Genomic DNA, 26,342 nt, shown 5'->3' on the forward strand with positions numbered 1-26,342 from the left:
GAAGTACGGTAATGGAATATTTAGACATTTTTTGTCCCGAAATGCGTCGTGCTCGTCACCCTTCTTTACCATTCGGATAGTGTCTTGAACGCACGAACAAAACAGAGGATATTTGAAAATAACTATGGATTATTTTGAACCAAACCAACATTTGTAATTGAAGTAGAAGTCCTGGGAGTGCATTCTGACGAAGACAGCAAAGGTAATAACATTTTTCTTATAGTAAATCTGACTTTGGTCGGGGCTAAACTTGGTCGGTGTCTAAATGGCTAGCCCTGTGATGCCGGGCTATCTACTGAGAATATTGCAAAATGTGCTTTCACCGAAAAGCTATTTTTAAAATCGGACATAGCGAGTGCATAGAGGAGTTCTGTATCTATAATTCTTAAAATAATTGTTATGTTTTTTGTGAACGTTTATCGTGAGTAATTTAGTAAATTCACCAGAAGTTTGCGGGGGGTATGCTAGTTCTGAACGTCACATGCTAATGTAAAAGCTGTTTTTTGATATAAATATGAACTTGATTGAACAAAACATGCATGTATTGTATAACATAATGTCCTAGGGTTGTCATCTGATGAAGATCATCAAAGGTTAGTGCTGCATTTAGCTGTCTTCTGGATTAATGTGACATTATATGCTAGCTTGAAAAATGGGTGTCTGATTATTTCTGGCTGGGTACTCTGCTGACATAATCTAATGTTTTGCTTTCGTTGTAAAACCTTTTTGAAATCGGACAGTATGGTTAAATTAACGAGAGTCTTGTCTTTAAAATTGTGTAAAATAGTCATATGTTTGAGAAATTGAAGTAATAGCATTTCTAAGGTATTTGAATAACGCGCCACGGGATTCAACTGGCTGTTGAGTAGGTGGGACGATTAAATATATTTAAGACAATGGTAGAAGAGAGTGTAGTTCTGTTCAGTTTGGACTCCAGTTTATCGCTAACCTTATCACATGGACTTTGAAGCACTAACTTACATCATCTGCATGCTGATCTTGGAATAAATTGACGATAGCAAAGATTCCATCTTTGACGAGGCCACATAAATGGAATAGGTACTAGCTAGCTTAATAGTTAATATTTGCGCGCTAGCTCTGCATATTCAGCTAGTGTGTGTGCGTGATTGACTGGATTAACCTCACGTCAGTTACGTTCATTGAGTGCCTTTCAGACAGTGGATACCACCCCTCTGTTACCTTGCCAACTAAGGAACTGGCAGTGGATCAAACCATTGTGAGGCAAAGGGTGGGGGGGTCGCAATCTTTTGAAACTTTAAAACGCGCTATTAAGTGTCTATAATCAGCACAATTGCTTTCATTGCGTATTATTAATATTATTTCAATTACATAGTTATGTTTCAGTGATATATTGGGGGGGACAAATCATATTTTTCCCAGGATGGGGGGGTCGTGTCCCCCCCGTCCCCCCCGGGATTTCCGCCCCTGGCTGTATCAGAACTTGTGGTTAGCTTGAGTCCTTGTGCTGACAGCGGTGAGTGATGGCGCGTGAGAATGACAAGTCAGTGGCTGACCGCGCATCATCTGCTGCTGAACGACAGCGCTGCAGGGTGTGGGTCGCAGAGTGATCTTCAATAAAACTGCAGAAAAAGAAGCACACGGGCATCTCCCTCCCACTCACGCAGCTACCATATTGAGCACTGACACTGCTATGGGGTGTGATAAGTGCCAGAATTAAGCTTCGTGAAGCTACTAATACCTCTCACCAAATCACCTTGCATCTTCCTAGCGCCATAAAATACCACCATGAATTAACATGGACTGTCAATGGAAACAAGTTTTTTTCTAAGGCGTCAAACTGCCGACGTGTACACGTCATGTACATGTAGTGTTCACATTGTGTAATGTGGCACCGACCACCTCACATGTCAGTTTTCTTGTAAGGTTGTTATAAAAGATCTTACCATGGATGCCTTAAAGGACTACATGTGTTTTGAGTCACGTGCTAGTTTAAGTGTCTGTTTAGTATATTATTAAAGATCTCTCCATGAACACCTTACAAACATCTACATGTACATGATTTTGTCAAAAATGTTTTTCATTGCCAGAGTAATCTAGTCAATTTCATTTGTCGATTTAGCTAAAATAGGCCTATTACCTCAATACAAAAAATATTAGCCTAGTTGATATCGCAGCCAGCCACCTTTACTGTGTAGACATGCCTATTTCTCACATCAATACAGACACAAGGACTTCTTTGTTGGAGGTAGCCATATTCAGAGATAAGAGGTAGACTAGGTCTCTAGGGGCGCAATCAAAACAACTCGGAATTTGGCAATCTCTGACTTCAAGACAATTTGGAACTCAGAACAAAATGAGCTCAGACTGGGATTTTTGTTTTTTGTTTTGAACAGTCATCCAACTTGGAATTCCAATTCAGAAACTCTGGCATCTTTCGCTGACCTGAAAATCACTGATGTCATGATTTGACTTAATTTCCCCCCCCAGAGTTCCCAGTTTATCGGTTTAACAGATATAATCACTGTCACCATGTAATCCTTAGGCTCAACATTTCTGAGATGTCTTATGGTTAAAAGCAGGGCTCGAATCGAGGGGGTATGTGAGGATACTAGCTTAGCCCTTGCTTCTGAGTGGTGCAGCGGTCTAAGGCACTGCATCAGTGAAGAGGCTTCAGTTCCTGGTTCAAATCCAGGCTGTATCACATCTGGCTGTGATTGGGAGTCCCATAGGGCGACGCACAATTGGCCCAGTGTCGTCTGGGGTAGGCTGTCATTGTAACTGACTTGCCTAGTTAAATAAAGATTAAATCACAAAGTTAGCCAATTTCCACTCCATGCAAATGCATTGATTCATACACTGTCTGGATGGAATGTTTCCATTTTAAACAGGCCTTCCCTTATCTACACTGAAATAATATTTTTTTTTAAATCACAGCTCCTTATATTCAACCACAAGGGTGTACTATCTATTGTATGTCCTATGATACAACAATTAATCATGTTGAACTAACAAATACCATCATGGGATACTTAACAATTTGTAATAGTGAACACCTTATAAAACAGCTGTGAAAACAAATCTGGCAATATTGTAGATCTAAATATATAAACATTGATTTTTTTGGTACAGGTGTGTCAATTTATTTTCACCGATTTTCTGTACACTCACATGGCAATCAGACTGAAATACTGAATTCTGGTGTGTGGAATAGAGAGGATGTGGGTGCTGTGTGGATGGGATGTTCTACCTGTCACTTGTTTTCAACAGGCAGTCAGTCTCGGAAGGGGGACTTGAAGAGGGAGACTGCAAAGTCAAGGTGCTGCTGCTCTCTTTGTTCTGAGTGTTTGTAGTGCTAGTGTTTTCAATTAATCTGTACATCTCACATTATGTGCCCAGTATGATAGTTGTCTTGCTCTTTCTTAGCCGGTAATGACAACATGACAATAACAGTAGCTGATGTAATGAAAAGTTGGAGGGTGGTGGGTAATGGAGGACATCAGATGGATCCATGTCTGAGTGTTGGGCAGAACCCCAAGGTCCTGGAGAACAGGAGCAGAGTATAGGGAACAGGGTAGGAGACAGATGTAAACAAGCAAACACACAGGTTACAGGTTTATCAGGTATGCAAAAATACAGTTATTGAATGATTTAATTTAAAATGTTTGATTAGACATGCAATATTGTTAATGGCAGACAGAAAATAAAGGATACCTGTCTGTAATTGTTTTTGTCAGTGGGGTTGATGAGGGAGGTAAGGTACGGTCCCTGGAAAAGATAGATTAGTTGTGAGAAACTCCAGAGTGGTGTCGTGACCACTGGAGTCATACAGCTTAACAGTACCTACCTGGAAGCGGCCGTTACTTAACATGACCAAGTGGTTAGCCTTGAGATTGAATATTTGGAGAAACCCCTGGGCCAGTATTGGTACTGCTGACAGCATGGCGATGCTGCCCACCACAAGGAGGCAAATGCAAATAGTTATGAGATTTTTTATATTCACCTTATTAACGGATGGTGACCCCAGCTAGGAGCAAGGTTTCCCAGGTCTTGCCTTCCTTTCATCCTTCTTCCAAGCCAAGTCATTCGCCCGGATGTTGAAACACTTGGTCCCCTTGATTCTCCTCCGATGGCTCTCCTGTGCTATGTCCATGTTCAGTCTCACCTTGATTGGTAATAGAAATAAATGCAATTTTATTTAATATTATTACAAATACATATCTTATATATCACTTAGAAGGCCAGAAAATAAATTAACAGCGGACAATTTTTACCTGGTCAAAAATCTCCACCTCCTTCTCAGCCCATGCCTGAAGGTGGTCCTCGAGGCCTTCTAATCTGGTTTGACAACTTCCACCACATCAGGTGGAGTTTCAGTGATCTTAAAGTACGTTATACAAAAATAGCAATAGACAAACACTAAGTAAATCACATTTTTTAGACTACAGTATATGCAATAATTGTATATACAATTGCATTGTTTACCTCAGTAAACAGCTGCAGCTCCCGTCCGTGCAGCAGGCGATAGGGTGAGTACTCTGGCCTCCCACCATTCCTGGTACCTGTCAAGAGACTTGCCTATGGCAGCCCTGTTGGTCCGTTTATACAAACCTGGAGTCACCATACATCTACACATTATACACATATATATATATATATATATATATATATATACACACACACACATACATATACATACACATATATATACACACACACACATATATACATATATATACACATACATATACACACACACACACATATATATATATATATATATATATACATACATATATATATAACACACACACACACATAAATACATATATACACACACACATACATATATACACATACATATACACACACACATATATACATATATACATACATACATATATATATATACATATATATATATACACATATATATACATATATATACACACATACACACACATATATACACACACACATACATATACATATATATATACATATATACATATATATACATATATATACACACATACACACACATATATACACACACACATACATATACATACACATATATATATATACACACACACATATACACATACATATATACACACATATATACATATATATATACATCTATATATATACACATAAATATATATATATACACACACATATATACATATATACACACACACATACATACACACATATATATACACATACACACACACATGCATATACACATACACGTATATATATGTACACACACACACATATATATACACACATATATACACACACACATATATATACATATATATACGCATACATACATACATACATACATACATACATACATGCATACATACATACATACATACATACATACATACATACATACATACTCACTGTACTATCAGTGTCAGTTTCGAAAAAAAACTTCAAATTACTGGAGGCCTATGTGAAACAATGCTACAACCCTTACATTACCCACTAACATGTTAAAAACATGTTAAAAATCCCTTCAATTGCCGTCAAACATCAAACTCATGGACTAGGTAATTAACCATGTTACCTCAATATTTTGACTCATATTGCACATTACATACCTGAATTAATAGGGTAAAATGATGAGATGGAGAAACGTTTGTTTTCAGTAGTATTCATTCTCCAAGATTGAAGAAATCTCCAAGGCAGTGTTGCCAACTCCTCAGTAAGGAAAGTAGCTATTGGCTGTCCTAAATGTCGCTCGAAGTCGTTAAATGACATCATCGCCTAATTTGCATAATTGGCCATGTGCATGTAATTGTGATGGACGCTGCAGGAGAGACAAAAAGTGAGTAAAAGACGCCCTAAATATGTTTAGAACTACAAATGAACTTTCTTCTGTCGATTCTTGTATTTTTTTATGTCACAATTCCAACCCTCCTCCTTTATCCGGGCTTGGGACCGGCAGAAGAGACCCAAAAGAGACACTCTGGCGGAGTTACTTCGTTTTTTATTTTTCTTAATTTGGTTTTTAACCTTATGGTCCACTTAGGAGCCTACAACAAGTCACAGTAAAACATGAACATTTTTAACCAAAACATTTTACATTTTTTTGTATACAATCTACATTAACAATCTAAATGGACCAAAAAGAGACCATAGAAAAAACTGTCAATGGCAATGTGAGAAAATTATGGTAACTAGTCTGGCCCTAATTCAGGTAAAAAAATTTTTTTAATGTAAGCCAGGGTGGGATCAGCCAGCAGCAGCTTCCCGTATGCGCGATTCATTTGCAGTCTGGACGCAGAGGAGTGAACATCTCCTGCTCTGAGTGGGCCGCCTGTGAGTGCTTTGGTACGGGGGTGGGGCCTGTGAGTGCTTTGGGACGGGGGTGGGGCCTGAGTGCTTTGGGACGGGGGTGGGGCCTGTGAGTGCTTTGGTATGGGGGTGGGGCCTGTGAGTGCTTTGGGACGGGGGTGGGGCCTGAGTGCTTTGGGACGGGGGTGGGGCCTGAGTGCTTTGGGACGGGGGTGGGGCCTGTGAGTGCTTTGGGACGGGGGTGGGGCCTGTGAGTGCTTTGGGACGGGGGTGGGGCCTGTGAGTGCTTTGGTACGGGGGTGGGGCCTGAGTGCTTTGGGACGGGGGTGGGGCCTGTGAGTGCTTTGGGACGGGGGTGGGGCCTGAGTGCTTTGGGACGGGGGTGGGGCCTGAGTGCTTTGGTACGGGGGTGGGGCCTGTGAGTGCTTTGGGACGGGGGTGGGGCCTGAGTGCTTTGGGACGGGGGTGGGGCCTGAGTTCTTTGGGACGAGGGTGGGGCCTGTGAGTGCTTTAGGACGGGGGTGGGGCCTGAGTGCTTTGGGACGGGGGTGGGGCCTATGAGTGCTTTGGTACGGGGGTGGGGCCTGTGAGTGCTTTGGGACGGGGGTGGGGCCTGTGAGTGCTTTGGGACGGGGGTGGGGCCTGTGAGTGCTTTGGTACGGGGGTGGGGCCTGAGTGCTTTGGGACGGGGGTGGGGCCTGTGAGTGCTTTGGGACGGGGGTGGGGCCTGAGTGCTTTGGGACGGGGGTGGGGCCTGTGAGTGCTTTGGGACAGGGGTGGGGCCTGAGTGCTTTGGGATGGGGGTGGGGCCTGAGTGCTTTGGGACGGGGGTGGGGCCTGTGAGTGCTTTGGGATGGGGGTGGGGCCTGAGTGCTTTGGGACGGGGGTGGGGCCTATGAGTGCTTTGGTACGGGGGTGGGGCCCACGGCAGCACCCGCTGCTTGTTGAGAAGAGTAAGAACGATACGTCAGTAAAGTCTCCAATAACACCAGAAAAAGTCGCTAGATTTGTTGCTAGTCGCTTTTTTGAAAATGTGTCGCTAGAGGGGTCTGAATACTCGCTAAATATAGCGACAAAGTCGCTAAATTGGCAACAGGGCTCCAAGGCCTCACGATCTCACTGAAACACTCCAATGACGTCACAGCTCCCCCTAGCAGCAGTAATTATATACATACATTAAATGTAAATACCTGGAAGGCCTAGAAAATGATAAGAGATGGCTCCATAAAATAAAGTAAAACATTGAAAATATGACCATATCTGTGTGTGTCACATAGACACATGGCATATGCTTGGGTACCACCTTGACATCTCTGATCTGCTTGCCTCAATAAATGAATGCTAGAACACGTTCTTTTGTTTGCACGTGAGCATGTCTTTTATTTGTCGGTCCTGTCAATGTTGAGTGATCACACATGCCTCAGCACACATAGAAGGTTACTTTGCCTGCTTGCAAATGTGCTAAAAGTGGGGATGTTTCATAGTATTTCTGATTATCTTAACTCCCCACCACCAATTACTTTTTTCTTTTTTTAATTTACAGAAAACCACAGAACCACCACTGCAATATAAGCCTATACTCAGATAAAAAGGTGCTATCTACAAACTAAAAGGATTCTTCCGCTGTCCCCATAGGAGAACCTTAACCATTTTTGGTTCCAGGTAGAACCCCTTCTGTGTCTAGGTAGAACCCTTTTGGGCTCCATTCCACAGAGGGTTCTACAAGGAAACAAAAAAACTCCTACCTGGAACTAAAGTGTTCTCCTTTGGTGACAGCGAAAGAACCCTGTTGGAACCCCTTTCTCAAAGAATGTACTCAACAAGTTTAGCCTGTTAAAAGTTTACACCATTTCATTCTGTATTCAAACATCTGCCTGGTATTCAAGATAACACGCAACATAGCACCAGCACCTTTGAAGGTTTTCGTCAACCTCGGCTCAGACTTAAATAGCAGTGTTCCAAGAACCTCCACCAGAGGTGCCTGTAGTATCCTCAAACGGACAAAAATGGGACACAAGAGGGCACCCCACACTCATTTTAGATCCCAAGGGGTCTATTTTAAAACTGTACGCTCTCACTCTCATCTCCCTTGCCATCTTCTCATGTCTTTTCATTTTACATTTACATTTTAGTCATTTAGCAGACGCTCTTATCCAGAGCGACTTACAGTAGTGAATGCATACATTTCATACATTTGTTTTTCCTTCCGTACTGGTCCCCCATGGGAATCGAACCCACAACCCTGGCGTTTCTTGGAACTCCACACACACACACACACACACACACACACACACACACACACACACACACACACACACACACACACACACACACACACACACACACACACACACACACACACACACACACACTACTATAGCATCTTGTTTACATTTCTCACATTTTAGGCATCCAGCTGAGGCCTTGGATGGATCAAGGTGCAATGAGATGGGCACAGGGCTACGTACGTACAGTCCTTTTCAGTGTGGCGGCAAATGAGTTGAACAGGAGAAGAGGATGTGGTTGCTTGTGGAGGGAGAGCAGTGTGGGTGGTGGGTAAATGAGTTTTACAGGAGAAGAGGATGTGGTTGCTTGTGGAGGGAGAGCAGTGTGGGTGGTGGGTAAAACAGCTGATTGGTTTCTCTGGCTCATCACATCTTGACTAAAAGAAAGATAGATTTAGAAATTAGTTTGACCTTGCCATAGTTCAACAGTCGTTAAGCCTTCATTAACATACTCCCAGAGATAGCAAGACATTCAGTATTCACTGAATGGAGTAGCCTACCCATCCCCATTTACAATTTCATTCATCAAATAAATAAATTATACTATAGCACATTCAATGACATTATTGTAGACTATAGGCTACTCTTGTATATACCTTGTGCAATACTGTAATCATTGAATGAAGTAGCCTACCCATCCACATTTCCAATTTCATTTATCAATTAGATAAATAATACAAGTGTAGCGGTATTTATTAGAGAGGGGTAAAGATAAAGATTTTGTTGGGGTGCCAGGCAGGTATTAACCCTGCCGAAAGGAAAAGAGTAGAACAGAGAGTACCACTACCAGACCAACACACATCAGCAGAAGAGAGTGCCTAGAGTGTAGCCTGTTTACCAGATAGCCAGTGGAGAGAAAAGAGAATACACCCCCTATAAAACCCACAGCACAGGGGGAACCCCACCAAGAATACCTCATACAATAATAATGGCAGAGCAATGGAACAACAACTTCATAGAAACAAATTTACAAGAAAGAACCCAGTCATCAACAGAGGATTTGCAATAATCTGTATTATCTTCCAGTGGAGGAGTGCAGAGGGTATGAATGTGGGGGGTGTTCATAGACACAACAAAGGCCTTAAAAATGTCCACAATCTTCTCGGCCACGTCATTAGTACACCCCACCTCAATACAGTTCAAATAACAATACACAACTTGCAAGCAACCTCCCTTTTAACTCAAATGTCCACCCAAATACTTCTGGCAGGGCAATAATAGTCCAGATCTAATGAACATCAATGGGAAGTGCATTTGAAAAACAGAAAGTCTGTTGCAGGGTAAAGCACTGGAACGATAGAGGGAAGTGAAAGAGAACAAGAGAGATCTTAGCTGTGGCCTTCAGGCGTGCCGGTGTATGTCTGACCGTCCGATGGTTTGTTGGTTTGTATGTCAAAGCTTCGCAACAATGTCGCTACTAATCCATGCGACCCATAACCGGTGCGGTCCCAAACGATAACAACCACGACCTAGAGCGGTCACGCCGATGATGGAGTTAAATACTTTATAAACTACACACGCTGAAAATAAACAACACTTCTGCAGCATAGCACACACAATCAAACTGTCGCGCCAACCAGGAGCCTCTCCCAGAGCGCGGAAAGAGCTGTCTTTATTTCCTCCTTCCTTACTGTAAATGAGAATTTACATTTTACATTTTAGTCATTTAGCAGACGCTCTTATCCAGAGCGACTTACAGTAGTGAATGCATACATTTCATACAATTTCATACATATTTTTTTTTTTTCAACTGGCCTCCCTGGTTAAATCAAGGTGAAATAAAATGTATAAAAATAAACATACAGTTACATTAAGGCCTCCTGAGTGGCGCAGCAGTCTAAGGCACTACATTTCAGTGTTAGAAGTGTCACTACAGACCCTGGTTCGATCCCGAGCTGTTTAACAACCGGCCGTGATCAGGAGTCCCATAGGGCACAATTGGCCCAGCGTCATCGGAGTTTGGTGAGGGTTTGGCCGGGGGAGGCCGTCATTGTAAATAAGAATTGGTTCTTAACTGACTTGCCTAGTTAAATAAAACAAATATTGTAGAATAGGTTACTCCTATATCCAAACTATATTAGGACACCGTTATGATTTCATTGGTCTTGTCAGGCATGATTTTAAGGTCTTCGATCGAAGTTGTATGTCGTACCTCGTTCCCTTCTTCAGTGAAAAGTAGCTATGCATCACCCATTCAGATCGAGTGTGAATGTGTAGACCTAGTGACAGTGGAAAGATAAACCAATAGGTCCAGCACACAGTGGCATGTAGGGGTAGTGTATTACAATGTAACATATGTATATATCCTATAGCACCACGTGTGTATATTTTAATTTGTCATTTAATTCATCCATTAAATAAATAATACTAGCACATCAAATTACGTTATTGTACACTAGCCTACTTCCCTATCGACACAGTATGCAAATAATATTGCCTACGTGCTTTCGACAATACGATATCAACTCATTATAAACAAAAATTAATTATTTTCAAATAAACCAAATGTTCCTTTTCAACACAGTTGGCTTAAAAATGTCCTAACAATATCACAACTTAAATATAGCCTACTTACTACTCAATCGGATCAAGGACATTCTGGTAATTATTTTCATCGTCTCTAGGAAACTATCCGGGGCAGATACTCTCGAAAATTGCGTCTGTCGCTTGTACATATATATATATATATATATATTTTAAATGAATGTCTCTCAATGATCGGCTATGAAAAGCCAACTGACATTTACTCTTGAGGTGCTGACCTGTTGCACCCTCGACAACTACTGTGATTATTATTATTTGAACATGCTGGTCATCTATGAACATTTGAACATCTTGGCCATATTCTGTTATAATCTCCACCCGGCACAGCCAGAAGAGGACTGGCCACCCCTCATAGCCTGGTTCCTCTCTAGGTTTCTTCCTAGGTTCTGGCCTTTCTAGGGAGTTTTTCCTAGCCACCGTGCTTCTACACCTGCATTGCTTGCTGTTTGTGGTTTTAGGCTGGGTTTCTGTACAGCACTTTGACATATCAGCTGATGTAAGAAGGGTAATATAAATACATTTGATTTGTGTCCGTCTCTCACTCTATGAACGGTCACTGCTATCCGGATTCATTGGGACGTCCTTACCCTAAACTAACACTAAACTTAACCATTTTACATTTCTACTTGATTGAGGAAGACCCTCACGGAAAGCCTATGAACTCCTCTATTCGACAGAAAGCCATGGACACAACTGTTATTGGTTGTCCGATGTAGGCTACTGGGAACTGGTAACAGCACAGTCCGTGTTTGGCTAACAACATTTAGATCTGTATACAGCGAGATAAGATAACATACCATGCCATGGGGTGTTGAGGGAAAGACGCATTACCTATAGATTGGAGATAATATTTTCTAGGCAATTGGCGATAACAGGAAATACAGAAGCCGTAGGCCATACTATAGCTCAAGGCGGCTACTTCGGAATGTCTGCTTGCATGATAAAAACTGTACATTTCTAACATTTATGGTTGAGATTTAATTAATATATTTAATTAAAACTATGCACCATATGACTTTCATTAACACGTTAGTAAAGCGTTGGTATGACAACATGTTAGTTACACGCAGGCGCAATGCGGAAGTTAGTAAAGCGTTGGTGTTGTCAGTCAGACGTTCAATGGTAGATGACAGTCACACGGTGGTACGGTCCCCTAGGCTTAATTCTGGCTCATATCAATGTTTATAGCATTTTTATTTGCTGTTATTGTATTTCTAAGTAGCAGCCATATAACAAACAGCCAAGGAAACTAATTGTTTTCGCTTTATAACAGAACATTCATATTCTGCCTGACTGTGTCACTCTACCTGATTTGTTAGGATTTTCTTGTGATCCCAATAAAACTACATATTTTACTCAACTAGATTGAAATAAATGGCGTTTGCTTGAAAAGATGGGCCTGACTGACATGACAAATACATTAAGGAGAAAGGATTCACAGACAAAGGCTGATTATCTTTCTTCGCCGTCTTTATTTGTAATGCTGGCTGGCATGGGTAACACAAACGCAGGATATTGAATTGATTCAGAAACGTAACATAACTAGGCCTATGGTATCACAGCAAGGTCAAAGAGCTGTGTGTGTGTTAGTCAGATTATCCAGTGTCCTGTCCACAGCAACACTATTGATTATTCTCAACCCCCAATGCATGTGGTGTACTATGGTTTTAGCCATGCTCAAACTAACCCTAACTTTTCTGTCTCGCCTTTTGAGGGCCTTAGGCTGTAGGACTGCTGACTGAGTGTAACCGATGTGAAATGGCTAGTTAGTTAGCGGTGGTGCGCACTAATAGCGTTTCAATCGGTGACGTCACTCGCTCTGCGACCTTAAATTGTTGTTCCCCTTGCTCTGCAAGGGCCGCGGCTTTTGTGGCGCGATGGGTAACGATGCTTCGTGGGGTGTCAGTTGTGAATGTGTGCAGAGGGTTCAAGCCCAGGTTAGGGCGAGGAGAGGGACGGAAGCTACATGAGGACACCCTGACCTGACACCTGGACATGCCTGGCCCAATCCCACCTAGCTGGCCTCCCTCTACCTACGACCTGCCTGTTTCTGCTGCCCACACACCCAGAAACTTGAATATCATTTCGTCTTTATGAAAAGCATCTATAGAGAAAGTAAAACCAGTGTTTTTTTTTTAACGTTTTTTACTTTCTCTATAGTCATTATGGATATTGTCTGAGCCTGCTGGCCATTAATACTGGTATTGCTCTTTCTTTATTGAAATGGGAATTAAGGATTACTGCTTTCATTTTCAATTAAAGATACAATTAGATTTAATGTATGCTTTTATAGGGTCTGTATTACAACAAGTTAAATACAGATTTGTGCAAACTGGAAGTGAGTTATTCCATACCAAGGCTAGATGGGGCTGAATGGAAACACCACCACACAACTACAATGTAACTAATTCATCTCATTGGAACAGTCCAATGTTCAGTCTGAATTATCCATCAATTAAAATATGGATTTCTTGGCTGAATTAAGATTTAATTAAACCTTCAAAAAGGGACACACACCTACACAATGGAAGTTTATCAAATAAAGTCATTGACAGGAAAAGTAATTTACTGCATCAATTATAGTCACAGCCTCTCCCCTTCATTTGATTAACTAGAGGAACGGGATGGAGATTTGATTTATTAGAATCCCCATTAACCGACAAAAGACTACATACATGTAAAAACATTAGCATGTAGTGTGTGTGCATCTATCAGTTCCACATACATGTCAGTACATGCACACAACAAGTAGGTCACATGGGGGAGAGGCGTTGTGCCGGCAGGGGGTTTTATTTGTTTTTTGAAACCAGCTTTGCTGTTCACTTGCGCTATATAAGATGGAAGGGAGTTCCATGCACTCATGTCTCTGTATAATACTGTACATTTACTTGAATTTGTGCTGGACCTGGGCACTGTGAAGACATCTGGTGTCTGGTGGGGTAAATATGTGTGTAAGTTGACTACGCAAACAATTTGGAATTTCCAACAAATTAATGTTTCTTATAAAAAAACAAATCTTCAACTCTCAGCCAAGAAAGACTGGCATGCATAATATTAATCTTTGCCCTCGGATTACAAAGAAGAGCAAGACGTGCCGCTCTGTCCTGGGCCAGCTGCATCTGAACTAGGTCTTTCTTTGCAGCACTTGATCATATAAATGGACAATAATGACAATAAGATTAAACTAGAGCCTGCAGGACTTGCTTTGTGGATTGCGGTTTCAAAAAAAGCAGATATCTTTATTACGGACAGACCTTTATCTTTACAACCATTGAATATGTATATTTTGACCACGACAGTTTACAATCTATGGTAATAACAAGTAATTTAGTCTCCTCAACTTGTTCAACAGCCACACCATTCATTACCAGATTCAGCTGAGGTCTAGAACTTAGGGAATGATTTGTACCAAATTCAATGCTCTTAGTTTTAGAGCTGTTCAGGGCCAGTTTATTACTGGCCACCCATTCCAAAAACAACATTTGTTGTTGAAGTAGAAGTCCTGGGAGTGCATTCTGATGAAGAACAGCAAAGGTAATGCAATTTTTCTTATAGTAATTCTGAGTTTGGTGAGGGCCAAACTTGGTGGGTGTCAAATTAGCTAGCCGTGATATGTACTCAGAATTTTGCAAAATGTGCTTTTGCCGAAAAGCTATTTTAAAATCTGACACCGCGATTGCATAAAGGAGTTCTGTATCTATAATTCTTAAAATAATTGTTATGTATTTTGTGAACGTTAATCGTGAGTAATTTAGTAAATTCACCGGAAGTTTGCGGTGGGTATGCTAGTTCTGAACATCACATGCTAATGTAAAAAGCTGGTTTTTGATATAAATATGAACTTGATTGAACAAAACATGCATGTATTGTATAACATAATGTCCTAGGAGTGTCATCTGATGAAGATCATCAAAGGTTAGTGCTGCATTTAGCTGTGGTTTTGGTGACATATATGCTTGCTTTGAAAATGGCTGTGTGATTATTTTTGGCAGAGTACTCTCCTGACAATGTAATGTTTTGCTTTCGCTGTAAAGCCTTTTTGAAATCGGACAATGTGGTTAGATTAACGAGAGTCTTGTCTTTAAAATGGTGTAAAATAGTCATATGTTTGAGAAATTGAAGTTATAGCATTTTTTAGGTATTTGTATTTCGCGCCACGCGATTCCACTGGCTGTTGACTAGGTGGGACGCAAACGTCCCACCTTGCCCAGGGAGGATAACTAGGCTACACAGAACCACAGCGGACCCATAGTAAAGTGAGTCTATCATATTCCTTTTTTATAATAACTGTGTCCCTGTGCAACATGCTGAGCTCTGCCCACTGTGGCGTGGCTTAAGGAGCGCTTTTTGAAGTAAGCATTTGTATCGTGTGTGGTTTGCTATATTAAGCAGGCAAAACAGGCATCCGCTACTGTTCGATTGAATGTTAGAATGGGCAAAACGAGTGACCTCAGCAACTTTGAGTGTGGTATAATTGTCAGTGCCAGGCGCTCCGGTTCCAGTATCTCAGAAATGGCCGGCCTCCTGGGCTTTTCATGCACAACAGTGACCAGGGTTTCCTAAGAATGGTGCGACATACAAAAAAACATCCAGTCAGCAGCAGTCCTGTGGGCGAAAACACCTCATTGAGAGGTCAAAGGAGAATGGCAAGAATTGAACAAGCGGTCCACAAACAGGAAAATAACGGCACAGTACAACAGTGGTCTGCAGAACGGCATCTTGGAACGCACAACTTGGAGGTCCTTGTCACAGATGGGCTACTGCAGCAGACGACCACACCGGGTTCCACTCCTATCAGCTAAAAACATGAAGAAGCGGCTCCAGTGGGCACAAGATCACCAACACTGGACAATTGAGGAGTGGAAAAACATTGCCTGGTCCGACGAATCATTCTGATGGCAGAGTCAGAATTTGGCATGAGCAGCATGATTCCATGGCCCCATCCTGCCTGGTGTCAACAGTACAGGCTGGTGGCGAAGTGTGATGGTGTGTGGAATGTTTTCCTGGCACACGTTAGGTCCCTTGATACCAATTGAGCAATATTTCCATGCCCTGAAGAATTCAGGCTGTTCTGGAGGCAAAGAGGGGTCCGACCCGGTACTAGATGGGTGTACGTAATAAACTGTCACTAAGTGTATATAGTACATAGTGAGAAACAAATTAAGACATATTGTTCATGCAAATAGACACACACACATACACAGCATACAGTAAGGATGGCGGTTTGGGTGGCTGGACACTAGGGCTTTGGCAGGCAGTTGTTGTGTTGGGTCAGGGTTCATCTTGTCTCACTGAGACTCCAGGGTCTGGTTAAAGTGTCTCTTCCCATCCAGGTACAACATGGACTCTATAGAGACAGACAGACACACATGAGACCAATGTTAGACTGTGTGGAATCAATAGACGTTAACTTTAATCTCTTTGTGTTGGCACAAACGTTCCAGTAAGAGTACCTCCGTAGCTCTGCGGTACTACGTTAGAGGTCCTACCACCGCAGCTCTGCGGTACTACGTTAGAGGTCCTACCTCCGCAGCTCTGCGGTACTACGTTAGAGGTCTTACCGCCGCAGCTCTGCGGTACTACGTTAGAGGTCCTACCGCCGCAGCTCTGCGGTACTACGTTAGAGGTCCTACCGCCGCAGCTCTGCGGTACTACGTTAGAGGTCCTACCTCCGTAGCTCTGCGGTACTACGTTAGAGGTCCTACCTCCGCAGTACTACGTTAGAGGTCCTACCTCCGCAGTACTACGTTAGAGGTCCTACCTCCGCAGCTCTGCGGTACTACGTTAGAGGTCCTACCTCCGTAGCTCTGCGGTACTACGTTAGAGGTCCTACCTCCGTAGCTCTGCGGTACTACGTTAGAGGTCCTACCTCCGTAGCTCTGCGGTACTACGTTAGAGGTCCTACCTCCGTAGCTCTGCGGTACTACGTTAGAGGTCCTACCTCCGTAGCTCTGCGGTACTACGTTAGAGGTCCTACCTCCGTAGCTCTGCGGTACTATGTTGGGGACGTCTTTGTCTGTGACGAAGGTGAAGTGGAAGACGTTAGTGGTGTTGTGATGCCGGGTCAGGGGGTCAAGGACCTCTGTATGAACTCTGACCTGAATGTAGTTCCCCTCTGTGTAACACACCTGGAGACACAGAGAAGGACGTGTCAGCACTGAAACTGGAGCAGATCAAACGACACACCAACGCATATGCACACACACACCTGTGATGAGAGCAGTAATAGGGAGCCAATTTCTACAGGCTTCTGGAAGAGGATATCGTCCACGGCAATCAGGTTAGGCCGACACCCCCTGGAGGGAGGGAGGGAGGGAGGGCACACACAATGAGGATGCACAGGTGTATGTGGTGCACCGGGACAAATGTATATCTTCTCTAACATAAACACACACAATCTAGCAAATCAAAATTGGTTCTGTGAATGTTCAGGGAATGTTATTGGATACATGTACATTTACATTTTAGCCATTTAGCAGACGCTCTTATCCAGAGTGACTTACAATTGAGTGCATACATTTTCATTTGTACTGTTCCCCAGTGGGAATCGAACTTGGCGTTGCAAGTGCCATACTCTACCATCTGAGCCACCCGGGACCAATTATGTATGTCATAACGTCACACTATAACTTTATGAGTCTTGTGGGAACGCTCCTTGCTTGTTGTTATGGGAGTTTTGAACAACATAACCATCAACATTAATAGGACATTCCTGTAATATTTTCTCACAACCAATTTCATTAAATCCAGACATCATTTCTGAGGTGTGTTTATGGTAAATATTTCATGTCACAACAGCACACTGTAACTGAGAATGTTCTTGGTTTGCTGTGAACAGACTTGCTCACTCACCCGTAGGCGCATGCGTTAGCCCAGCCCAGCTCGTAAGCTTTCCTCATCAGAAACCCTCCAAAGATCCTGTTAAAGATGTTCCTCTCCTGAAAACACACACATCTTAGTCAGCACAAATTACAAAAGTGTCAGGTTGTAAATCTCGCTCCCTCCCTCTCTCTAACCTGTGGATGGCAGATCTCCAGTCCTTTGACTTTGGCGTCCTCCATCCATACGGAGTTAGGAGGCAGAACTCTGCTGCGGAAACTCACTGTCCTACCAGACAACACACACACACACCATCACTCACAAAAAGTTTTTCCTGGATTATATGTGTCATAATTAATTATTTGTCATAATTATGAGGTAATATTCATATTTGGACAGTGAAGCTAAAAAATGCAGAATATTTTAACAACTTATGTTTCAGTGAGGTAGAGTTTGCTCTTGTAGATTGTCCGTCTTCCTTTCCTGTGGCGGACCTCATGAGAGCCAGTTTCATCATAGCGCTTGATGGTTTTTGCGAATGCAGTTGAAGAAACTTTAAAAGTTCTTCAAATTTTCCGGATTGACTGACCTTCATGTCTTAAAGTAATGACTGTCGTTTCTCTTTGCTTTCAAGAACTTTTAAAGTTTCTTCAAGTGCAGTCGCAAAAAACATCCATCGCTATGATGAAACTGGCTCTCATGAGGACCGCCACAGGAAAGGAAGACCCAGAGTTACAGCATAAGATGACCTGGCCTACACAATCACCCGACCTAAACCCAATTGAGATGTTTTGGGATGAGTTGGACCGCAGAGTGAAGGAAAAGCAGCCAACAAGTACACAGCATATGTAAGAACTCCTTCAAGACTGTTGGAAAAGCATTCCAGGTGAAGCTGGTTGAGAAATGCCAAGAGTGTGCAAAGCTGTCAAGGCAAAGGGTGGCTACTTTGAAGAATCTCAAATATATTATTATTTGTTTAACACTTTTTGGTTACTACCTGATTCCATATGTGTTATTTCATAGTTGTGATGTCTTTACTATTATTCTACAATGTAGAAAATAGTAAAAATAAAGAAGAACGCTGGAATGAGTAGGTGTGTCCAAACTTGACTGGTACTGTATATATATACACATACACATATACATATATACACACACACTTCATTTTTTGTGACACTCTTGAAAACGAGATGGTGCATCAAGAGATAAATAATTGTGTTCGTTCAAGGGGTGCACCTCTCTCAAGTGTCTTGTTTCATATCGTCTCAACATTATGAATAGTCCATTAAGATTGACACCTTCAGTGAACTTCTCTCATTTTACAGGGAACATCAATGTGACAACAATTTGATATGACAGGATATGACTTCCAATAAGTGTGTGTGTTTGTCCTAAAAATGTTTGTCCTAAAAATGAGAATTGTGATTTAAAAATACTTTATGGAAGTTAAGTTGCTAATTGTTCACGTCATCATTTTACTGATGCGTGTGTATGTGTATTTGTGTGTCATACTTGGTGTCCAGGGTGTTGAGGAACAGGCTGTGTACGATCTTCCTCTCCTCAGCAGTAGGGGCCACCTTCAGTAGAGACGCTGTACTCAGCTCTATACGACGCATCTTATTGACTGGAGGGACACACACACACAGTAAATAATAGAAACAAACACAACACAAACACATATATATATATAAATAAACTCATGTAGTGTGTCTTACTCTCTCCCTGCTGAAACAGTTCCTCCTCCTCAGGCCCCTCTGGTTTCAGAGGGTTAACAAACGCTGCCCTGAGAGACAAACAGAGAGAGACAGACAGATAGACAGAGACAAACACAGAGAGACAGAGACACAGACAAACACAGAGAGACAGAGACACAGACAAACACAGAGAGACAGAGACACAGACAGAGAGAAACAGACAGAGAGAGACAAACAGAAAGAAACAGACAGAGAGAGAGAGACAGAGTAATAGAGACAGTTAATAATGGATGGATACTATGGATGGATGGCTGGCTGGAGTGACGGATGGATGGTTGGGGTGACGGATGGATGGTTGGGGTGACGGATGGATGGTTGGGGTGACGGATGGATGGTTGGGGTGACGGATGGATGGTTGGGGTGACGGATGGATGGTTGGGGTGACGGATGGATGGTTGGGGTGACGGATGGATGGTTGGGGTGACGGATGGATGGTTGGGGTGTACCTCTTGTTCTCAGGGTCTCTGGCCACCATAACAAATGTAGCATCCAGAACTGGAGTGTAGGCCCCATCATGGTACTATACATACACAGAGACATAACATCACCATTGTGGACATTAGTGTGTGTGTGTGTGTGTGTGTGTGTGTGTGTGTGTGTGTGTGTGTGTGTGTGTGTGTGTGTGTACCTGAGACATGTGCATCTTGGCTTCGATGGAGGTCTTCCCCACCCAGGTCACGTGACCAGTGAACTTGATGTCACAGTCAGGGTGGATGACTTGCTTCCTCATGTCTGTGACATCACATACAGGGAAAATAAGTCATACCTACCAGAATGCAACAGCAACAAACTATTCAATGATACTGGGAAAAGTGTCCCAGGATTAGACTTGAGAAACACTGGTCTACGCAGTACATCCTGGTGTTGTATCAGCACCTTTGGGTGTCATACCTATTTTGTCCACCAGGGCAGTGACGATGGACAGAGGAGATCTCTGAAGCGCCTTGTTATGGGTGTGAGAGTAACAGATCAACACTGAGGAGAGAGAGAAATAACACTATAATAACATGTACCAGTGTGCACTGTGGTTGAAATGATGTCATACCTGCTAGACTGTCCAGATCCTCCAGGATACGGCCAAACCTGGAACAGAGAAACTGGACTGAGAGGGGGGAAAGGGTGTGTGTGTGTGTGAGCATGTGTTTGTGAGCATGTGTTACCTGACACCTTTGTGGTAGTTAAGGTATTTCTCTCTAAGGGTAGGGTCTGTGCCCAGGGGAAGGTGGACCTCTATGTAGCTGTCCTTCATCCTGCGGACAGGAAGCTCATCTTGAGAACCAGCCAGCTGATTGGACAACGACAAACGGTCAGCTAACGCCTGCTGGTGGTCCCTACAGGATGGGAGGAGAGATAGGGAAAGAGAGATTCATCAGGAATGAGCTGTGAGTTTAACAAAGTCATGAACATATCTAACAGTCAACAACACAGGTCTTCCTTGTCGTGGTATCAATATCTCAATACAAAGTAGCTATACTGGTTCTGTTATTGTACCTCCAGTTAGTGGACGCTCCCACAATCTCCCTCAGCCGGTTTCGCACTGAAAAACAATCCACACAGTTGATCAGCTCTCAGTGTTTGTGTGTACTGATACTGAGCTCAGAACAGAACATTCTGGTTAAATGACGAGCACAGGCTTGAATTCTTTTGCAGACAGGGCGTATTTGATGAAAAGGCTTGGTTGAGTGCACTGTGGCTGAAGAGTTTAGAGCAGCGCTACGGTATTTAATATTGCTCAATTTCTTTTTAAAGCCTGGGGGAAAAGGAGAAATGTGTTTATATAATGTGACAAAATGGTAAATTGCGAAATGTAATTTGGTTTTGTGTTTTTTTGCACATATTACTTCAAGAAATAATACTGTCTTAGCCAATGTGGGCTGGGCACCAATAGGTGTATGACACTAAAATAAAATAAATCCTAATCAATCAAAATACAACAGGAAACATATGACCTCAGACAGAATGACAGCAGCAAGCTCCAGAGAGTAGTGAGGTCTGGATGGGATACTCTACATCAGTTCTACTGTTGTTCCAGCTGGCACATGGAACCACAGTGGCTCTGCACTGCAGCCTGAGGGTGTGTGTGCAATGGGGAGAAATCAGTACTGACAAGATAATACAGCGTCATTTGAGATTTGCCCATTAGTTTGTGGCCCACCTGACTTGAGTCGCTGTGTTGTCATAATGTTGAGATGATATGAACCGATATGAAACAAGACACTTGAGAGAGGGAGAGAGGTACAGCCCTATAATCACCAAGACAGAAGCCACCTCAAAACATGGGTCCATGTCTGAGGAGCATACAGTAGTGTAGATACAGTACATAATGCAAGTTTGTATAGAGAACCTTAAAGGTCTGTCTACTAAAATATACTACAGGAGGGTTGCAGCATTTGTAAGAAGAGCTAGCCACTGCCACAAGCCAGGGATGCATTCACAGTTCAGTCTGTAGAAAAAGGATGAGGGTAACAAGTCCGTACAACCAGGCCAGCTCAACACAGACCACAGAAGGCTGCTGGATATCGCAACAGATAGCGACAGGGTGCTGGATATCACAAGAGAGATTGACGGTGTGTGAGAGTTTGTGCGCAAGCGAGTGTGTTTGAGAGACAGTTAGCTAAGCTACATGCAGGCAGATTTATGATGAATTGAAACTGAATTAAGAAAGTGCTTTATACAGTTAGGATTCAGGTTTGTTTACCAACACACCATTTGACACTAGCAAGTGAGTATTCCCTGTGGAGACAAAACAAGTCAGGGGTCAGAAAAGGAGACTGGATGGAGACTCAATGTCTTGCCATCATAACTCACAAGTAGTTCACATTAGATTCATAACACTGAGCGAGTCAGCTAATCAATCAATCAACCAATATATCAAACACATAATCAGTCAGTCAGTAAGGTGGGTATGGCATTACCCTCAGACATGTCCGGGGCCTTCCCCTGCAGAGACACAGGGCCCCGGGAGAACGCCCTCATTGTCAGAGACGCCACCGATCTTAAAAAACAGAACCTGTGGAATGGAATGAACACTGAAATGTCAACACAACAAGCCCACAACATTCTAACTCAGAGTTCCAATTACAACAGCTCTGTCCCGTAAACCCACTAATAGACTGTATGGAAATCCCAGATGTCTGTCAAATCCCTGGCACGTAGCCCACTGATACTGCCTGTTATAGCTGCTCAATTGGATATCTGGTCAGTCAGACAGAGGGTGCATCTCAATACTCTGGGTGTTGCTGTCAACAAACATAATTGTACAGTAACGTTAGGTTACAGTCGTAGCTAGTAACTAGACAGACTTAACAGTCTAAAGTAGCCAAGTGGTTAGAGCGTTAGGCCAGTAACTTAACCGAGCTGACAAAGTAAAAATCTGTCGGTCTGAGCAAGGCAGTTATCCCACTGTTCCCCGGGCGCCGAAGACATGGATGTCAATAAGGCAGCCTCTATGATTCAGAGGAGTTGGGTTAAATGCGGAAGAAACATTTCAGTTGAAAACATTCAGATGGACAATTGACTTGGTATCCCCCTTTCCCTTAATATAGCTAGGTATTTAGCCAGAGAGGGTGGAACGAAGCCTCTAATATATTTATGACAGTAAAACACACGCCTTCTGTTAAACACGTGAGCTGGCACACCCAGAACTAGGATGAAAAAGCGCCTCAGCAATGTATCTAACAATATATTTAGGTTAGGACTTATTTAGGTTAGAACCAACAGGTAGCTAACGTTAGCTACGTAGCCAGGCTAACTAGCTAAATGTTCTGTCAAATCGTCTGTTTGGCTCTTATTAACCTAAAAGAAAATGGCACATTTTTAAATACGGAAAGCAGAACCCAAAGATGTACTTGACATACTGCGACTGATAAAGGAAGGCCGCAAACTAAAATCACTGCTTGCTTAGCTATAAACCAACGTCGGTCAATAGCCTTAGCTAGTTCACGTTACTACACAAAATACCATAGTTAGCTTTTCTGTCAAATCGACTGGTTTAACTCTTCTCCACCCCATACCTCGGCAACATGTCCGTGTGTATCGTTTATTTGCTATTTAAAGACGCTTGAGAAGTTAGCTAGCTAAATACCAAAATACAACTCTGAAAAGAGAGGACAGATGAAGCAAATTTTGAAAAGAGTGACGCAGGGACAAGTGGCAGCACTTAGAAGTGTACTTCCTTGTGGACATTTGGTCTGCCGGTACATACCGTAATGTTATAAATAAGTGCGCAATTATTTGGGGAATATAATGCACGGTTTATAAGCAATCTGAAATTCGTGGATTGTGATGGGGTACCACAGTTGAATTTAAAGCTCATGAGGCATTTCTAGGTTATATAACATTAGATAACATTCGCATATGAGCCATCATTGAGACTCACTTAGATAATTCCTTTCATTATAGAACAGTAGCAATACAAAGATATAACATCTATATTGAATCTTTATTCAACTAGGCAAGTCAGATAAAAACACATTCATATTCATAATGACGCCTACACCGGCCAAACCTGGACGCTGGGCCAATTGACCCCAATCACGGCCCGTTGTGATACAGCCTGGATTCGAACCAGGGTGTCTGTAGTGACGCCTCTAGCACTGAGACCGCTGCTCCACTTGGGAGCCTATAGAAGAGACAGGAATGCTTATGGAGAAAGTGTTGCTATATTTATTCAGAACCATATCCCAGTAATGCTTAGAGATCTCATGTCAAGTGTTATTGAAGTACGGTGGCTGAAGGTTCACCTGCCTCATCTAAAGCCTATAATTTTGGGGCATTGCTATAGGCTAGCAGTCAGTATCTACAGTACCAGTCAAAAGCTTTGACACACCTACTCATTCAAGGGTTTTTATTTATTTTTACTATTTTCTACATTGTAGAATAATAGTGGAGACATCAAAGAAACAAAGAGATCTTCTGTTGAATCTGACAATTAATCTGGATGGTTGTACAGTCGTCTCAAATAAAACTGTGAAGGACCTCGGCGTTACTCTGGACCCTGATCTCTCTTTTGAAGAACATATCAAGACTGCTTCAAGGACAGCTTTTTTCCATCTACGTAACATTGCAAAAATCAGAAACTTTCTGTCCAAAAATGACGCAGAAAAATTAATCCATGCTTTTGTTACTTCTAGGCTCGACTACTGCAATGCTCTACTTTCCGGCTACCCGGATAAAGCACTAAACAAACTTCAGTTAGTGCTAAATACGGCTGCTAGAATCCTGACTAGAACCAAAAAATTTGATCATATTACTCCAGTGCTAGCTTCCCTACACTGGCTTCCTGTTAAGGCAAGGGCTGATTTCAAGGTTTTACTGCTAACCTACAAAGCATTACATGGGCTTGCTCCTACCTATCTTTCCGATTTGGTCCTGCCGTACATACCTACACGTACGCTACGGTCACAAGACGCAGGCCTCCTAATTGTCCCTAGAATTTCTAAGCAAACGGCTGGAGGTAGGGCTTTCTCCTATAGAGCTCCATTTTTATGGAATGGTCTGCCTACCCATGTGAGAGACGCAGACTCAGTCTCAACCTTTAAGTCTTTACTGAAGACTTATCTCTTCAGTAGGTCCTATGATTAAGTGTAGTCTGGCCCAGGAGTGTGAAGGTGAACGGAAAGGCTGGAGCAACGAACCGCCCTTGCTGTCTCTGCCTTGTCGGTTCCCCTCTTCCCACTGGGATTCTCTGCCTCTAACCCTTTTACAGGGGCTGAGTCACTGACTTACTGGTGTTCTTCCATGCCGTCCATGGGAGGGGTGCGTCACTTGAGTAGGTTGAGCCACTGACGTGGTCTTCCTGTCTGGGTTGGCGCCCCCCCTTGGGTTGTGCCGTGGCGGACATCTTTGTGGGCTATACTCGGCCTTGTCTTCGGACGGTAAGTTGGTGGTTGTAGATATCCCTCTAGTGGTGTGGGGGGCTGTGCTTTGGCAAAGTGGGTGGGGTTATATCCTGCCTGTTTGGCCCTGTCCGGGGGTATCATCGGATGGGGCCACAGTGTCTTCTGATCCCTCCTGTCTCAGCCTCCAGTATTTATGCTGCAGTAGTTTATGTGTCGGGGGGCTAGGGTCAGTCTGTTACATCTGGAGTATTCTCTTGTCTTATCCGGTGTCCTGTGTGAATGTAAATATGCTCTCTCTAATTCTCTCTTTCTTTCTTTCTTTCTTTCTCTCGGAGGACCTGAGCCCTAGGACTACCTGGCATGATGACTCCTTGCTGTCCCCAGTCCACCTGGCCATGCTGCTGCTCCAGTTTCAACTGTTCTGCCTGCGGCTACGGAACCCTGACCTGTTCACCGGACGTGCTTGTTGCACCCTCGACAATTACTATGATTATTATTATTTGACCATGCTGGTCATTTACGAACATTTTAACATCTTGACTATGTTCTGTTATAATATCCACCCGGCACAGCCAGAAGAGGACTGGCCACCCCTCATAGCCTGGTTCCTCTCTAGGTTTCTTCCTAGGTTTTTGGCCTTTCTCAGGAGTTTTTCCTAGGGAGTTTTTCCCAGCCACCGTGCTTCTTTCACATGCATTGCTTGCTGTTTGGGGTTTTAGGCTGGGTTTCTGTACAGCACTTTGAGATTTCAGCTGATGTACGAAGGGCTATATAAATACATTTGATTTGATTTGATTTGAAAACTA

General features: G+C 42.8%; 1 protein-coding gene and 1 long non-coding RNA gene across 3 annotated transcripts; both read right to left on the bottom strand.

Annotated features, from left to right (window-relative positions):
- Positions 1–3,097: 3,097 nt before the first annotated feature.
- On the bottom strand, positions 3,098–4,556 carry LOC115195194 (uncharacterized). Its single transcript, XR_003878609.1, has 4 exons — positions 4,254–4,556; positions 3,983–4,144; positions 3,694–3,747; positions 3,098–3,521 (listed from the first exon to the last, which is right to left on the bottom strand). It is a non-coding gene; the product is annotated as an uncharacterized LOC115195194 (long non-coding RNA).
- Positions 4,557–15,397: 10,841 nt separating this feature from the next.
- Positions 15,398–23,858, bottom strand: LOC115195450 (acyl-coenzyme A thioesterase 9, mitochondrial). 2 transcript variants are annotated; one of them, XM_029755294.1, is made up of 16 exons: positions 23,710–23,858; positions 22,612–22,706; positions 22,403–22,429; positions 21,188–21,233; positions 20,857–21,027; positions 20,742–20,779; positions 20,588–20,671; positions 20,325–20,428; positions 20,143–20,216; positions 19,658–19,725; positions 19,455–19,566; positions 18,140–18,230; positions 17,976–18,061; positions 17,332–17,419; positions 17,101–17,251; positions 15,398–16,470 (listed from the first exon to the last, which is right to left on the bottom strand). In XM_029755294.1, the coding sequence occupies exons 1-16, from the start codon at positions 23,718–23,720 to the stop codon at positions 16,412–16,414; spliced, it is 1,305 nt and encodes a 434-aa protein (XP_029611154.1). In that variant the 5' UTR covers positions 23,721–23,858; the 3' UTR covers positions 15,398–16,411. The 2 variants fall into 2 exon arrangements, with proteins under 2 accessions (XP_029611154.1, XP_029611155.1); XM_029755295.1 differs by lacking the exon at positions 22,403–22,429.
- Between the last annotated feature and the right edge of the window lie 2,484 nt (positions 23,859–26,342).

This window comes from Salmo trutta, chromosome 6, assembly GCF_901001165.1.
Source record: "Salmo trutta chromosome 6, fSalTru1.1, whole genome shotgun sequence".
NCBI classification, from domain to species: Eukaryota; Metazoa; Chordata; class Actinopteri; order Salmoniformes; family Salmonidae; genus Salmo; species Salmo trutta.